General features: G+C 32.5%; 1 protein-coding gene across 13 annotated transcripts in view; it reads left to right on the top strand.

Moving 5' to 3' along the window:
* Window positions 1-18,461, top strand: part of LOC148613260 (diacylglycerol kinase zeta-like) — a 106,783-nt gene that overhangs the window by 36,847 nt on the left and 51,475 nt on the right. For 12 of the 13 annotated variants that reach the window (XM_088586555.1, XM_088586547.1, XM_088586544.1 and 9 more), the window contains exons 5-6: window positions 4,888-4,944; window positions 11,582-11,611. In XM_088586555.1, the coding sequence (XP_088442681.1) occupies window positions 4,888-4,944; window positions 11,582-11,611 (87 nt within the window). The remainder of the gene's footprint in view (window positions 1-4,887; window positions 4,945-11,581; window positions 11,612-18,461) is intronic. The other variant, XM_088586545.1, reaches the window with a different exon arrangement.

Raw genomic sequence — 18,461 nt, 5'->3', positions numbered from 1 at the left:
GTCTTGAATGAAATATTGATTTTTGAAATAATGACGAAGATAATAAATGCTAGGTAAAACCAATCTCAATTCCATTCTTCTAGTTTGTTATGTCTTAGGATTGTCCTTTGTTCTTTACCTGAATGGCAGTGTTCAATAAAACACATGACTGTTGTAGTGTGTAGGTGTTTATCTGTGTTTTGGAATCAAAAGATGTAATCGTCTTGGTGAATATCACACAATTATCCACGATCCCCAAAGAAATATGTCGTAAAATCATTTTCTATCTTTATGAAATCATTTTTCTGTCCACTGAATTCAAATGTCAGTCTCTGTAAGAATCAGGCAGTGGGTGAAACATTGAATGAAATTACCCACCACTTTTTCACTGTATTTTGACTATTTGTTCAGTAAAATCTTTCTAAACTGGTCCATGAATAATCCAGAAACCTCTCTTCACTAGACACTTTTGTATCAGTTTTAATATATTTTTAACTTTGGTAAAATAAACACTTGTCTAAGCCAAACCAGTTCTAAAATCCCGAATATATTGGGTTTATGCCGGTTATACTTTACCATTATTATCAAGAATTCCACAACAATTTTGTGAAATGAGTTATAATCTAAAATTGTAAAAATATAAATCTATGTTGTTGGTAAATTTTTTGGAATTCTCTCGATTGAACATATTCATGGGTATCAATTTTTGTGAAAAAATGATTATCGTTATATAGTGTTGAAAATCAATTTCCTGGTTTCTTTTTCTTTTCTTTTCTTTTTTTTCTTGGGGTGGGGGGTGGGGGCTTGTTTACTGCTAAAATAGCAAAAAATTTGTACATTCACAGTAAGTTGGTCACAATAACTCTAGGAGTTCTGACCGAATTTCATGCGACTTGAAACTGGTGTTTTTTTTTTTTTGTTTTTTTTTTAAATACTGCTTCCTTAAACCTGACTCTTCCACAGCCTCCCACTGGAAGTAGACATTCATTGTACATTATGGTTAGTCTTTGTTGTCATGTTTTACTATCAATTTTTAGTGCTAAGTTACTCGTGTAGAAGGTGTGATAACCAAGATTCCTGTTGATCATGCAGCTATTTATGGATTTTATGTAGTTGTTATCAAACTTAATACATACAAATAATTATGCTATATATAGTAATGGTACTCAAACGGTTTTCAAATTATGATTTTTAGAATGAACTCACTCAGGTGGAATCCTGATAGCTTGTATGTATGTTATGAGTACTTATTGCAAGCATTATTTCCATGGACACATTTTTTTCATGTCTGAAATTGGAAGTTTTTCCATAGTATTTAAACCTCAGTGGGTGATGTACATTTGTTCATTAGAAATAACTTTGTCAATGACCTCTGTAACTAAATTTATCAATAATTGATAATGGTTATGTAATATTCTCTCCTAAGGAAAGACCTGGTAATTGTTTTATCTTATTAATCAAATGTTTTCCTTTAATTTTACAGACCATGTGACATTATATTTGCAATACGAAATATATACATATATGATATCTGAGTCATGGTACTAAGAGATTGCAAACATTTGTGGGCTTAAAAGCATGTATAAGTTCAAAAGTTGTCATGGTTTTTTTTTTATAGTGCTAGGCATCTTGATTTAACAATAATATACAGTAGGACTGGTAATGTTCCACATTGCAGCACTTCTGTTGGTGCATCTATCAACACTCAGCACTTTAACTGGTTCAATTTAAACAGATGTAAGGATTTTCCAGGTGTCTGTTTAGACATATATGGGGAATATTTAGGGTCTGTTTGGACAGATACAGGGATTATTTAGGGGTCTTTTTATACAGGTTTAGGGATTATTTAGTATCTTTTTAGACAGGTTTAGGGATTATTTAGGGGTCTTTTTAGACAGGTGTAGGGATTATTTAGGGGTCTGTTTGGACAGGTTTAAGGATTTAGGGGTCTTTTTACACAGGTATAGGGATTATTTAAGGGTCTTTTTAGACAGGTGTAGGGATTATTGAGGGGTCTGTTTGGACAGGTGTAGGGATATTTAGGAGTCTGTTTGGACAGGTTTAGGGATTATTTTGGGGTCTTTTTAGACAGGTGTAGGGATTATTTAGGGGTCTGTTTGGACAGGTTTAGGGATTATTTAGGAGTCTGTTTAGACAGATTTAGGGATTATTTAGGGGTCTTTTTAGACAGGTTTTACCATACTTTTTTCAATTGAGATGATATTTTTAGGTTGACATTTCGAACTAATTCTTTAAACCAGATTCTTTCTATTAAATGAAAATGGAAATTTCCCAAACTGAAAACAAGTCCGTAAGTAGACTTAACATCGAATTACAGGGAAATAACACAGGAAATTTGATTTTAATTACTGAATTTTAAATTGGGTTTTGGTTCTTAGATATAATTTACACATTTAAAAGGAAGCTAGCTGTCAGCTTGATTTGTACTTGGTATGAAGGATAAATATTTCATGTTACAGCACAGTTCATGAGTTTTTCACCACTTCCTCTGGTCCACAGTGAATACATTTTTTCTTTTAGTATAGGCCAATATTAAAATTAGGCAAAAAAAAATGTTAAGGAATTTTTTTATCTTTTTTTCAACATATTTGAAAAACATTTTTTTTATTTTAAATACTGATGTTGAAATAGTAAGATGAAAGGAGATATCTTTTAACTGGTTTGAGACACTTGAATAAATAGACAGTTTATTAGTAAATAATGCAAGGAAATTTTGCAGTACATTTTAACCATTTTCAAATGACCAAATATTTCTTCATTTTCCTTGCTGTGTGGGGCTGTTCAATAATTCAGCTTTGAAAAATTCAGCAAAACTTAGTTATGGTAGCTCCTATCAGATTCTGACATGGATCAGTACTTAAACTACTTTATACATCTGTAGCTATGATTTTCCCTTTTCATGTTAAGATAAAGACAATCAGTTGAATGTGCTAAAAACTTTTTGCCAGAAAGATTTGAAATTTGCATCTAGACTTGAACTGTGTTTTGTTCATTAAAGACAAGACTTTTGCCTTACACAGGTTTCAAATACATTAAACTGACAGGAAGTGACAGTGGAAGCTAGATATCTGGTCTAAACAGATTTATAGTTAATACAGGTTTTACTGTTATATTGAATGTACCTCTGACTACAGGCTGTTTCTCGATTTATAGTTAATACAGGTTTTACTGTTATATTGAACATACCTCTGGCTACAGGCTGTTTCTCAATTTATAGTTAATACAGGTTTTACTGTTATACTGAACGTACCTCTGACTACAGGCTGTTTCTCAATTTATAGTTAATACAGGTTTTACTGTTATACTGAACGTACCTCTGACTACAGGCTGTTTCTCGATTTATAGTTAATACAGGTTTTACTGTTGTTTCTCCTAAATATTGTTCAGTATCTTGTTAAATTCATATTTTGCCCCAGATATTTTGGTTCTCAAGAGACCCATTTTATGGAAGAAAGGGTCACTATTGAGCAACAAAATCACTTGTTTTGATTGACAGGTTTTACTGTTATATTTCTATCTACAGTACAAGTTTGTGGTGTTTTGGTCAGGTTTTACTGTTATATTTCTATCTACAGTACAAGTTTGTGGTGTTTTGGTCAGGTTTTACTGTTATATTTCTATGTACAGTACAAGTTTGTGGTGCTCTGGTGCTTTTGATTGACAGGTTTTACTGTTATATTTCTATCTACAGTACAAGTTTGTGGTGTTCTGGTGCTTTTGATTGACATGTTTTACTGTTATATTTCTATCTACAGTACAAGTTTGTGGTGTTCTGGTGCTTTTGATTGACATGTTTTACTGTTATATTTCTATCTACAGTACAAGTTTGTGGTGTTCTGGTGCTTTTGATTGACAGGTTTTACTGTTATATTTCTATCTACAGTACAAGTTTGTGTTCTGGTCAGGTTTTGCTGTTATATTTCTATCTACAGTACAAGTTTGTGGTGTTCTGGTGCTTTTGATTGACATGTTTTACTGTTATATTTCTATCTACAGTACAAGTTTGTGGTGCTCTGGTGCTTTTGATTGACAGGTTTTACTGTTATATTTCTATCTACAGTACAAGTTTGTGGTGTTCTGGTGCTTTTGATTGACAGGTTTTACTGTGAAATTTCTGTGTTGTAAAACTGTTCTTCTTTTGTACAAAGGTGTCCTTTCATGAACACTCTTTAATGCAAAAGAAATAATATATGGAACATGTATTTGTTATCCATGCCTGGATCAAGAGATTTTCAGGGAGGTTTCAGCCCATAATTGGTCATTTTGGTCACTACCCAAACTATGCTCCAAATTAACAAATTATATAACTTTAAGGAGGTAGACCTAGGGTAAGGGAAATAACTCTTTCAATCAGTGATATGTTTGTATCATATTCAGTTTTGCCAAAGACTTTCAAGCTTTCCTTTGAAACAGAATGAAATCAGTCTAAGTTACTTTGATGCTTACATAAGATTGATGTAAAGTTGTGAATATAAATGTTACAATGATTTGTAACAGTTGTGTCCCTTACCGTAGGTCTACCTCCTTAATTGTTTGTCAATGTTGTTTGGCTTTTGATGGATGACTGTCTCATTGGCAATCATACTACATCTCCTATCTTTGATAAGATTCTCAAATAAAGGTAGGAGGTTCCCACTTCCTGAACATCTCCCAAGCTGCCAATCAGTACTTGGTTTCATAAAAAAATCTCAAATTGAGATTTTCCTCAAATCCTTCTTCAACTCAAATTTAGACCTATCAAATTACTTGAAATTGGAGATTCAAAGAAAAACTGGAGGATTGAATGAAAATCTCAATTTAAGATTGTTTACGAAACCCAGGCCTGATTCATTTTCATTTCAAAGTTTTGAATCAATCAGTGCATTAGTTTGTCTTTTTTATTTACAGAAAAATCTTCGATGCAAACCAACATTCCGAGAAGCAGGTGTCCGAAATTACAGAGAGGTAATTATATTGTTTGTAATTCTGTTGTCTCTAACAATATAACCAGTAATAAAACAACAAATTCCTTTTCCTGATTGGTTGATGCTCGATACACTACACTGAAGGAGAGGTGAATTTTGCTATTTCCACTCCCCGTAGAGGAAGTTTTTCTTGAATGAATTAATATGCATGTATTGTAGGGCACTTAAGCAAGATTGACTTTCCATTTTCACATTCCATTGTTCCATTGTTGATGATTTGGTTTTTTTTTTGGACATTCCATAATGGTTGTATGGTATTTTATTTTGGTATTGTATTCTCCATTTGTCATTCAGTTGATTCTCAGTTATATTCAGAGGTTCAAAGTGTTTTTTCTTGTTGTTTGTTTAATCATTTCTGTATTGTGTGCATTTTTTCTTATTCCTGATTATTAATTTTCTTTATTTTAATAATTCGTTTCAAATCTTGAATTGAAATTGAATTACTACATGAAAAAATTTCACGATTTTATGAAATAATAATCAAGGGAACCAAGGTTATAGTGGTAATCAAAAGAATATAATCCAGGGACAAACACCAGACATGGAAAACAGACATACACAACAAAGAACATTAAGTAACTAAAATCATACATACAAAGTAACAAAAGTAAATGAGCAAGTTGGATTTCACTAAAAACTGGAAGCATGGACCAGGTGCACCGGTAGGATAAGCGTCCTCTGCTTTTCTAGAAACACCCGCCGAGTTGCTCATAAAAAATCTAACAAAATCCAGGAGTTATGAACTTACAAAAGGTATCTTGGCAATGCATGAAAACTGATATCCACAAATGAAATACTAATATGGTAATTAATTGGAAAGAAGCATACCTAAATTGAATGAGTGTGCAGAACTGTCTAAACCTGATTTCTTCTGAATTAAGTTCCTGCATTTTGAATTCAGTACATTTGAAACATGTATGAACCTAACACCTTTTGAACAAATCATCAGTCACAAAAGGGGTTTGTATTGGATAGGTTTACTGTTTTAGTAGCTTTTGATGAAAAAATTTTGTTTGAATTTGAATTTGGTGTGAAATCAATCAAAGACAGTAAGAAACAACCTTTTTTTAAATGTCTGTCTTTCTGGACAAGACTTATTACATTGTACAATTATACAATTCGTTCATCTGTTCATTCCTCTGTACACTATTCATTCTTGGGCAGAAAGCTAAAAAATGTTGCCACCAACTAATGAGAGCTCCCTTCCAGTCTCCTATGTTACACATTTAATCATTGTCAAAATTGGGTGCTGAATCAATCTTGAACTTTGTGTCCATAATGGCCTCATCTTTTCATGGTTAGACTTTTGTGGGTGTATCTAGCTGTGCTCGATGAAGCATTTTATTATTTTATGCTACAAAAAAAGTTGTATAGTTCTAATAGAGGTATGTTATCCTTGTGTAGAAAATGTAAATTTTATAAATGTATAGTACATGAAAGACAACTGCATGATTCTATATAGTTTCCAGTATTTTCAGTTACAGTTTCCATGTATTTATAAGCGAGAGGTGGCATATTTGGTGCAAAGTGTCATGCTTTATTAACCCAGATAATTGCTTGTGTTCTGTAGTCTCAAAGTATCATGTCACATCAGTTGGGAGACATTACGAGCTTACAATTGTCTCCAAAAATCATATTTCAACTAGCAGACAGTGGCTCCAAATATTGTGTTTCAGTAGTCAGTCTGTGGGCATTTCTAGCAAGCCATGTCTCAGAAAAAAATCTCTATCACCAATTGTTAATAGTTTCTTCTCTTTAATGAGCTTGTTTGACTTATTTCCTAGACATAGTCTCATCTTATAAGAGCCAGAACACCTACTATCGCAGACAGTCAAATTACACATGCATCTCACATACAAATCTTAGCATTGATACACCGTGTTTTGTTGCGTACAATCATGTTATATAGGAATGCTTCAGATTTCCCTAATGCTTCCGTATCAAGCTGTCTTTAAATTCTAATGGAAACCTCAGGCCTTAATTAGAATGTGCCGACACACTAGTCATTGACAGGAGCATAATTAATTAATTCTGGGATTGGGCAAAGTTTCCATTCATCATTCTATACAGATTATCATGAGTTTACATTTGACAGAAGCAATCACGGTGATGTCCCATGGTCTTCTGTCAGTTTTCTACATCAATTGTTGTATGTTCGCAGGGCTTAAGTATATTATACCTTCTAAGAATTAGGCAGGTCAAGGGGCATTTAAGAAGAAATTTGCTATTCATGAGAACCAATGTGACAGCAGTGTCCCATGGTCCAATATCAGCTTTCTATTTTTCTTCCTCAATTCAAATTTTTATCAAAGCAGTTATGTTGAAATTTTGGGAGGGGGAATGGCAGTTAGGGAGCTACCATTTGATATTTTTTAGGTGAGGGGGAACTAGAATTAGATTTTAAATTTGAAATAAAAAGACAAGATGGTGATGTAGGGTTTCAAAAATTCCTGAATGACCAATTGGGTAAATCCTGGACAGGCTAGAGAAAAAGGTCAGGTAAATTTTTCTGAAAAAAAAAACCCCAAAAAACAAAAAAACCAGGACACAAAATGTTATCATCCCCTCCCTTAGAAATCAAACGGTTGCTCCCTTATAGAAAAATGCCAATCTATCTTCAGTTATGTATACTGACATGCTTATTCTTGACACCTGCCTGATGTTTGGATGGATCAATGGTTACTGTGAATGGTAAACCAGAGAGTCACTACTTGTCTTAATTTTCTTTCCAATTCATATAATGAGAGTATATCAGCTTCAACATGAATATATTTTGGTTAGATGGCAAAAGATGGTTTGGAAAAGACATTTAATTACTTCTTTGTCTAAGTATCAGGCAAAATGTGCATAAGTTTTGCACATGAAGAAACAATACACAGAGATTTTATTGCATTATCCAAGAATTTATACCTCATAACCTCAAGAAATTACTGTCAAAGTGTTTGTAAAGTTTGCCTTTTTAAGATATTGATAGGTCAAATGAGTTGAAATGCTCTATGGAGAAATGGCAGGAAAAGTTTCCTGAACTTTTTCCTAATATAAGCAGTCAAAAATGTCTAGGTCACCAATACTTCAAGACAAATTTAAATAGCTTTATAGATGTTTACTAGATGTATTTAAATATGTTTGAGGCTAAAAAGACCAAATTGAGAAATATGATTTGCCACTCATTGCCTGATTCTTACACAGAATGGTAGGTAAAGACCACCTTTGCATTAAGTTAGTCTCTTATAAAATGCTCAAGGCTATGCAGAGTTTGAGATCTTTGAAATATAAGTGGATAGCCATCTTGCAGAACTCTCCTATCTGAAGGAAGACCATAGCCAGATTTTATTGATTTTTACCGATAGCTTCTGATTGACTGGTGACATCACTAAGTCCGTTTGATACTGATACAAGTACTGCAAATATGTAAACAAAGAATATTCCATAAATATTTCTACGATCATGTTTATCTAATCACCAAAACACAATAACTTGTCAAGCTTACGATTGCACGAATGATAAAAGAGAAATGTTCTTAAAGTTGTTTTTTTTTACCAGCAACACGAACATTCTTTGGAAGTAGCCATAAGATTTTCCTTATAAATACTAGTCATCTGGCTGCAAATCCTGTTGTTCGTCAATGATGTCTGACATTCGCTTACATGTTGTGCCTTGATCTCTTCTATTAATTTTGGGTTGAAATTATAGGGGAAAAGTTCCAAATTTGCAATTTCTTCAGACAGTGTAATCAATTACCTATTTATTTTCACTTATCAAACTGACTTCGTGACGTCACAGTTCAACTGATCAGGCGCGGGAAATTCAAATTTCTTAATTATAAATCTCGATTAATTAATTAAGAAAAGGAAATTATTTTGTTTCAATTTAATTTTCATTAATATTTAACAGATTAGTTTCGATATTTATGACTTGCACAATTAGAGTATTCTCCTTTAACCATATAAATGAACCTAAGAGTGAATATTTTTTTATGAATGAAGTATGGACTTACATTGAAACCTGTCTTAACCATAGGCTTTTTCAGTGGTAGTTTCTGTAAGAATCAGGCAGTGGTTGAAACATGGTATGAAAATTCCCACTATTTTGGAAGTTTAATTTGACCATTTGCACCATCAGAATCAAGGGAAAAAGACAAGATTTTCCATATCATTTGGTAAAATGAGTTATATTTTCATTGAACATTTTGAGGGCAGGTAAATCTGTCAAAAAACCTCACTTTTCTAACATTCTAGCTATTGGCAAAATTCTGAGAAAATCCACTGAAGCATTGATCAAATCATGTTCATTTCATTCAAGAAAGCATCCTTGAATGAAATTATATTGTCAGATCGGTGTGGTTTTTTTTTCCCATTTTGCCTGATTCTTACAAATACTTACACTTAAGTGTTTTTAACCTTTGTAAACTTAATACATGTCTAAACCAAATCAATTTAAAATTACAAAAGGATTCTGTTAATACAAGTTTCACTGTATTTGGAAAATCTAAGAGTTTGATGTAGTATATTGCATATGTGTATATTATGGATGTTCACTGCTCTGATTAAAAAAAAACAAGGATTTCAAAGGGTTGTGAAATCCTTTTTAAATCTTTTATGCTAGAGCATTAAAATTATGGGTCAGTGTGCTCGTTTTTGAGAAAGAAGCATTTGAAATTTTGGTGGAAAAGGATTTCTCTTGATTTTCCATAGGTTTTGTTTTAGTATGTTTTATTTATTAAAAACAATGAAGAAATAATTATGATTTAATAAACACTTCTGAAATAACATTTTATGGTGTGTTCAATGAAATTATGAAAAGAAAAGTGGGGGTCACTGGGCAAATATTAATATTAATGCTATGAAATGGATAAACCAGAGAAGTCCAAAAATCTGACAAAAAAGACTGAACATGAGCAGTGAACATTCTTAAGGAGTTTTTTATTCTTTTTATACAGCCAGAAGTATATTGTGTCCATCCTTCTGTCCGTTTGTTTGTCCATATATGATTTTTTATGTCAGTTTTCTCTGCAACAACTTATCCCAGCCACTTGATATTTTGACAGAATCTGTGTATACCGGTAGATATGCAATTTGATTTCATATTCAAGTGCATATCAACTTCCCATTTGTCAATATTTTTTTTATTTGACAATGACAACTTTGTTTTTACTTCAGGAGTGTCTTATCATTCTAAGTTTCTCAGTAGACTTAGAACTAAATCCCAGTTCCTGGACTTTTTTTTTTACTTTAGTTAAAGTATAGGATTTATTTTAAGGGGGTACCTAGCATCTTTTCTAAAATTTTATTCAGTGTTATACTTTGATAAAAGAAGCAAAATATATTAATTTCAAGAAATTTTAACCACATGTTTCATGGGAATAATGTCAATGAACATATATAGTGGTTTCATCGACAAAACTTTTGATCACTAAGGTGCTTTGAGTTTAATATCAGAATGTCACAAAATAAAACATTTTGCTGATTTTACAGAGTTATTTCCCATAGAGGTTGTAAACCCCCCTTAAGAAAGACTTTTTTTTAGTCTACTTTCTTTATCTTTTTCCTTTTGTTTTCTTTACGGATTTGACACGACTAGTAAGACCATTACAAAACAACTGTTGCATCATTTGTTTATACGAGCAGAACATTCGCGATGTCCTACATAATGTAGGCCTTCTGTCAAAACATAAATGGCAGGAAATCTTTCTGTCAGAAGTGATGTATGCAGTTCTAAGATGTGATTGTTTAAACTTATGATATAGATGTACATCATGTGTAATGGGAAGTCTCACATATTCCCATCGGTCAAAACATCAACAATATCTTGACAACATATGGTGCATTAGCAAATGTAATATGAGTACAGATAACTCTGTCCTTCATGTTGGATCATCTTAAGAAAAGTATAATAACATTATATTGGAATGAAGAAAACACTAATGAAAAATCATGTATGAATAAATAATTTTTGTGTGGTAAGATGTGTTTCAATACTAGTTGTAAACGTCTTTATCTATATGCTTTAACATAATGGAAACATATGTTGTAAATTTCCTCAGGAAAGGTTTTTTTTTTGCAGTGCCCCAACCATTGTGTTTATTATAAGGCCTATAGGTTTTACTGCTGTCTCTCTGTCTGTTATTCACATTTTGTCTATAACATGATTTTTCATATGCTGAAACTTCTTCATTGGAATGATATGAAATTTGGTAGCATGTTGTGTAATTGTATTGTTGAATGTGACTGATCTCAGGCAAACCGAATAGACAAGTACATCTATGATCTGTGCCCAAAGGTGGATTTAAGGGGGACCTGGGTGGCCTGATTGCAAAATTTTTGAGTAGTTATAATTTTGTTTGCTACATAAAACTATTGAAAATCTTATCTTCTTTTATTTTTACTTTTTTGTGGGGAAAAAATCCCCCCCCACTATTTATAAATCTCTAGATCCACCACTGATAAAAGGTTTCTTCTAGTTGATTTGCTGGTCAACTTTTGATCTTGCTGATACTTCAATTATTATGACATCAAATTTAAACTTAAGATGAGATAATTCCTCTGCAATGTTCAATTTTTCAATCTTGAGTATTGACAATTTTTCAGGATTTTCTACATTTTCACCCACTTTTTCAGGAAGTTAGTGCAACAGACTCTCACATTACGGTAAGGAAGAATGTATAGGGGCTGGTTAATTCTTGCTAACTTGTGCTTTGTATTTAACTCACTGTGTGAACTTTGAACTTTGACCTCTGTCCCTTTTTGTATGATTTAATCATTTCTGTAGATTTAGGGCTATAATTTCATTTTAAATCAAAGCTTCAGTTGCCTTATCCAGTAGTATTCCTTTTTTAATTAAAAAAAAAGTGCTCTATAAAGTCTAGCTGTTCTGTTTGAACTTTAACCTTTGAATTTTAGTTGAAGAAAATTCATAGTAGATTTGCTAGGTTTCTGCTAAATATGAAGCTGTAGATTGTAATTTGAAAGTATTTAAGGACTGTAGATGCTAGGTTTAAGCTACTGCTTGGTATCATTTTAATGCAGCTTTTTTTTTGTACTGAAAGATGAAAGATTTGGCTTTGTTTTAACTAATTGTTTGAACTTTGACACTGGATCCTCTAAGTAATGTAATAATATCTCTATAATACCATATAGTTCATACATGTAGCTATTGATATACTCAAATCTGAGTGCATTAATATGATTTCTTCTTTTTTGTCTAATTTTTAACAAAATTTTAAAAATGAAACAGACATTTTTCAGACGAAACAGTACCCAAAAAAATATATCATATCAAAAGCATCTGAATTAACATTTTATGTCTACTAACCTACAATAAAGGGTTAGACATGGCAATGCCCTTATTAGACATCTCATCCTCGTCAGACATCACTTTATCCTCATCAAACATCTTATCCTCCTTGTTAGACATCTCCTCACCCTTCTGAGGGATGTTAAGTTATGTGAAGCTTCCTGTGTTAGATTAACCCAAGGTTTGAAGGACTAAAAAGGGAAATAAAGATATCAAAACAAAACAGACAAAATTTGGTTTCATCTGGACCTCTGTATGTACATTCTTGTCTCTCTGAATGATTGCAAGGGCATAAAGATAAATCCCATTAGGTTTTTCAAATGGGGTAATAGGTTTTTAATTATGCACCTGTCCTTGATGAGGGTACATTTGGTAATTGCATTTGCTGTCCCTCAGATAACTTGAAAATGCTTAATAGGAAAAATGTTGCCACTTTTTTGTCACAATGTTGGACTTCATGGGAGGAAGTTCCTTCTGATTTTATATTTGTTCTGAGTTCATTTTAGAGTTGTGAAAAAAATTGGGGTTGGGGGAGGGGTCATGTGTTTTCAGCTATTTATCAAGACTTAAGTTAGATATAATAAGAATAGACAAAGAGAAAAATAATATTTACTTATACACATGTACATGTAGTCGGACCTTCCAAGATTAGACAAAACAAGTTTCATTTTCAAAATATACACGTACATGTAGTCGGACCTTCCAAGATTAGACAAAACAAGTTTCATTTTCAAAATATACACATACATGTAGTCGGACTTTCCAAGATTAGACAAGGAAAAAAATCATTTACCAAATATACACGAACATGATTTTTAATACTTCAGACTTAAGACTTGCCATCTTACAAAATTGTCATGTATTTTTTAAACAATTTTGGTTGAATTGTATTCTTTTTTTTTGTCTTCTGTCAGATAGGTGCATATATTAAAACCTGTCTAAACTGAACCCTGGAAAATCAAGAAACTTGTCTAAACCAGACATTTTTTTCAAGTAATTTTATATCCATTTAAATGTGTTTTGACCCTTGGTAATACACCTAATTAAGGCCATAATAGAAAAAAATCTTTGATGCTCTTCCAGTTTTGTTCAAATGATTGGATGGGCAGGTGAATGTTATTTTTTTTTTTATCATTTTGAAAGAAATTGTCCTAATTTTTTTTATTTTGGCCATAACTGAATTTATTTAAAATGGTTTAGACAGCTAGGTTTTGCTTTAGTATAATTCATACCATTACATTTAAGCATTCATACTGGCATCATTTTCTTACTGGCAAAGTTAAGGACTTGTCAGATCGTAACCTTTCTAGCTATGATCCTTTATTTGACATACATGTACATGTTTTTAGTAAATAGGAGGAGGGTGGAGGTGATGGTAATATTTAGGGTTGTTTTTTTTTTTTTTTTTAATAATTTGTTTGTTGGCTGGTGATGGACATACATTCTTACATACTACAGAGTCGTAGCAGCCAAAAATTGATTTGTACTGCTCTAGCAGTACCTCCTGTACTAGGCACTGATACTGTCAAGCTAAGTGTTGAGACAAAAAAATAATATTTTTGAAACTGTGTGAAATATTTTTAAAATTTGATGTGAAAAGATATAAGGATCCAGAAAAGTAAGGACTGTTGTTAGTGACTAACTGCCCCCTTCTCTATCAGGGGATGACATGTTTGAATTTCCCTTTCCCTTAATGTTTTATGTTTTTTTTTGGTGGGGGGACTTGGAACACTGATCTCACACTTCTGTGGTTAAATTCATCCTTTTGCTTTAATGAATGCAATTTTAGAGGATTTCAACAACTGACATATCTTCAGTGTCTATACTGTATTTTTTTCTGGAGCATAAAAGAGACTTTTAAAGGAAGACAATTATGTACAAATTAGCTTTGCACTTACAACTCTGGAATGCAGCATAGACAAATTGATGTAACTAATTTGGCCACAGAATTGTTTTTATGATAGCCTTGGAAGCATTTATTCAATGTTTCAGCAGACTCATATTATTTATTTAGCTGATTAAATGATAGAAGACTCCATTGAACAACAATGTCCGCTGGGGTCATTTCCCCCACGTAAACTAAGAAGCGATAATTGTTTTTTTGTGTCTAGCTACATTTGTAAATATATGAGATTTATCCAGAAGCGTATTGTCACATTTGACGATGCATACTTTACGTGATGGTCAGCACTCTGCAAGATAAAGTGTTATAAGGGTCTGATGTCAAATCATGGAGTATTTACATTCTTTCTAGCTGAATTTGATGCCCACTTGTTTCATTAATTTTACTTCCTTTTACATAAAGCTAAACTTGTTGAACATAGGTCAGAAATCTATACCCTGTGAAGAGGGATGATGGTTTTAAGCTTAAGGCTATTGTGCTGTCTGATACAAATTAAGATGAGCCTTTTGACTTAAAAACTTGGTTTTCATTTCTCATTGATTATTTTTCATTTTCCAGACAAATTCATAAACTGACTCTATTTTTTCAAGAAATATAGCCAACGACTGTAAAGTGTCATGAAATAATATTAGGGAACTGTGTCCAAATAGAAAATACACAGATATACTTAAAATGAAAAGGCAGGACAGAAAATTTCACCCTAGGAAGTAGATGTTATGGCATTTTTTCATTTATACATTAACCTCATTTGCCCACAAACAGCAGTGGGGGGTGGGGGGGAGGAGATTGTATGTTAGTGTTTGTACAATTTGTTATTCACAACACTGTGAAGTAAACTTAGTGGTTGTCATAGCAACAGTAAGGGCATCTGGGAGAAAAGGAGAGAATATGAAGGAGGAATGATAATTGAGGAAAATGGTTACTGATACACCACACCTGACTAACCTCCTTTTGAATGTCAAAGTCCAAATCATTCGGAAACCAAAAATAGAAAAAAAGAGAACAAAAGGAAGGTGACTCTCATAGGACTTATAACTGCAGGACAAGTAAACAGATAACAACATTGTAGTTTGAAAGTACTATTGTTTATGGGTATTAATTTTCGTGGTTTTCGTGGGTAGGCCAAACCATGTGTACCGAAAACCTCAAAACCACGAATTTAAGACTCCATTGAATTTGTGTTTCTTCCCTAATCCACGAAAATCAGTATCCACGATTTAAAATACTTTCACAGGATACCATATTAGCTCATCCAAAGACTGATCTTCATAGGGCCTAAACATCAATGGGTAGATTAGTGTTAGCAATGGTGAAACTTTACTGCTGTTTTATTTTTGAAATTTTCATTATAAATAAGATGTTAAATTCGTGAGTATATACTTCCAAGATCTTTATAATATGATATCCTAATTTAAAATTGCATGGAAATGGGTTGATCAAGAAACCATGAAAACAAAATTGACAGCAAAAAAAGTATTCCAGGTTTTCAGTAAACAATATCCATGGCTGTAGAAAGTAGAAGGTCTAGCAAATTGTTACAGGCTGTGGTGTTAGAAAATATCACCAATAATTTTTGTCAGAGACTTCTCAAGGATTGGTTTTTACTTCATTAGGGTAAATTATTTATAAATAGAGTGCCTCTTGAGAACAATAATTGTGCTCCAGCTTGGTGACTATTTGACTGTAATCATCTCAAGGCCATGCTTGTCAATTTCGGTACAGGTCAGTTAAAGAGTCATGCAGGAGTTGATTGAATCATTGTTTTAAGTTGAGGCAGGGGTAGGATGTCTTCATTTGAATGTAATCTGTCAGGAGTTTGCACAAGAATTTGGTTTGCTTGAGACTTAAATCTGAGCTATATTAAAAAGACAAATGTATCTACAACATCACATAATGAAAACTTTCTACAAGATTGTGGTGTCTTCAAAACATCATGTGATGACATTTTTGGGTAAATGGCCCAGAAAACAGTTCCTGGTGTCATTACAACACATTTGTTTTTGGAAGTCATTTTTCTTGTTTTTTGCAGCTAGCTAGAACATTGAATTTTTTTAATTACCCCACCTTACTTTAGGGATGCATCCCATGACTCTCTTCTAACCATTTATCAGATTTATTGCACCAAAAAAAAAAAACAACCCCCCTTTTTTGGCCATTTAGTCCCAGTCAGTTATTACTGAACTCCTTCAATATCAACCCAATGCAATATCATCCTGAATAATTCATGCATACATTATTGATGATGAAATTTTGTCCGCGGTCTAAAAATGTATTTGCAATAAGTGTATTTATAATGTCAATTTTTTGTTTTATTTTCTTGCATAGTTCTTATGTAGGCTTGTAGTTAATTACTTAAAACCTGTTCGTTAGTGTTTTGCTCAGAAAAGAAAATAACTGTTCTGAATAAGTACTTTCTTGGCCATCTCTATATCCACTCCCTTGTCAATAAATTCTCATGTGACATGGTGAGAAAAAAAATTGTTCGTCAAAGACTTGTTGCAGCCTTGAAGGATAATTAGATCTTAATCTGAGAAAAGTTTTGCAGTAGTGGAAAACTTCAAGATTACATCAAACATTCCAAGGACATTGGTTAGCCTGTACATATCACTGAGGCTTTGAGGAAAGGCTGTTTGCTTTACATGCTGTATTTTCATTCATTTTTGAGTTTTAGGATGTCAGTTTTGCAACTACTTCTTTTTTGGGGTAGAATTTCAAGTAAAATCAAGATTTCATGCAAAAAGATTTGTTTTCTTCATTTTTCAGAAGGGGGAGGTGGTATATGCCCAGCACACTTTTCCTTGGATCCATTCCTTACCTGATATTTTTTAGACGGGTACTCTGCTTAAAATGTATCTCATCATGAAAGGACTTATTGACAACAATTAATTATCATGAAATTTACAAAAAATGAACTCTTACCAATTCTTTTCTAGATGCCAGTCCCTGGTTGAAAATTACTCAGTTCAAAAATAATGAGTAACGATTGCTTTTTGTAAATTATTCTTTATGCTGATGTGACCACTGATTTACTGATTACGACACTATGGGATGCAAATGCTTTTTAATCACCACTGGTGAAGAAGGAGGTTTTAATCTGCCTGAACCAAGTCACAACCACTCTGGTGGTGGAATGTATTTTGTCAGACTTTTTTTAAACTTCACTTGATTATGGATCGGATAAATGTTCCCTAATTTGGTGTAACCTTTGTTTGTTAATATATTATTTGATAAGTTGATGCGTCGTCAAAAGGGGGGAAGGGGTCTTTGACTTTTGGTTGAGAAAATGCCCATTAGATAGTACCATCTTAGTCAAATAAGAAGATACAATTAGATGGCAATATCTATCCTTTAATTTTGTGTAGCACTTCAGCTAAGAATCGTGCAAAATGTTATACATGGTGGGAAAGCCTACATGTTTTTATTTTTTGATATTTTTTTGTATGTTAAAGTGAACAGGAATTAACATTCAGTTTTTCATATAGATATAAATTATTTAGAATGTAATGTATAATTCAAAATTAAGGGAGATAACTCTGTAAATGACACTGAAATACAATAGAAACTATGGAATTATCAATGTGAATTATGGACTGAGATCAGACAGATGGAATGATTGGAATTATACAGTTTATCATATAGGCTCATGAAGTAACTTAACAACAGAAATAAAAGTTTAGAGACTTTTTTGGTGTGTATCACATTTTGCAGATTATTGCATGATTCTTACAAAGACTTCTACCTAACTGCAAGATTTTGTTCTTGGACAGTCACACTATGATAATGGGAATCCAGGGTTTAAGCAGGGTCAGATACTGACAATGTATTTTTTTTGGTTTCTCGATGTTTATAAAAAAATTGTACAAAATGGACACATCAAAGGGATATTATAATATTATAATATAAGAATCATGCAAATTCTGTAATATATGATACACCCCAAAAAGTCTACACATTTTTATTTTTGTTATGTAGTTGCTTCATCGGACTATATGATGAAATGTATAGTTAATCATTCCAATTTGTCCACATTTAAATTCCAACAGTTTCTATTGTATTTTTGTGTCATTAACAGTTATCTCCCTTAATTTTAATTCTACAGTACATTCTATACATTTTTTAACAAGGGTTATATAAAAAGCCACATGTTATTCTCTGTTTGATGACATTTTAAACAAAATGTCAAAAATAAAAATGTGTAGGCCTTTCAAACCTTAAATTACATTTTGCATTATTCTTATCTGGAGTGCTAAACTTAACATACAAAAACAAAACCAAAAAAAAAAAAAAGGGAAGAAGACAAC

This window comes from Perna viridis, chromosome 6 (assembly GCF_037379345.1).
Source record: "Perna viridis isolate PV_CMFRI_1.1 ecotype Kerala chromosome 6, ASM3737934v1, whole genome shotgun sequence".
NCBI classification, from domain to species: Eukaryota; Metazoa; Mollusca; class Bivalvia; order Mytilida; family Mytilidae; genus Perna; species Perna viridis.
The sequence above is the reverse complement of the archived record's forward strand: the minus strand, read 5'-3'. Positions and strand labels throughout refer to the sequence as shown.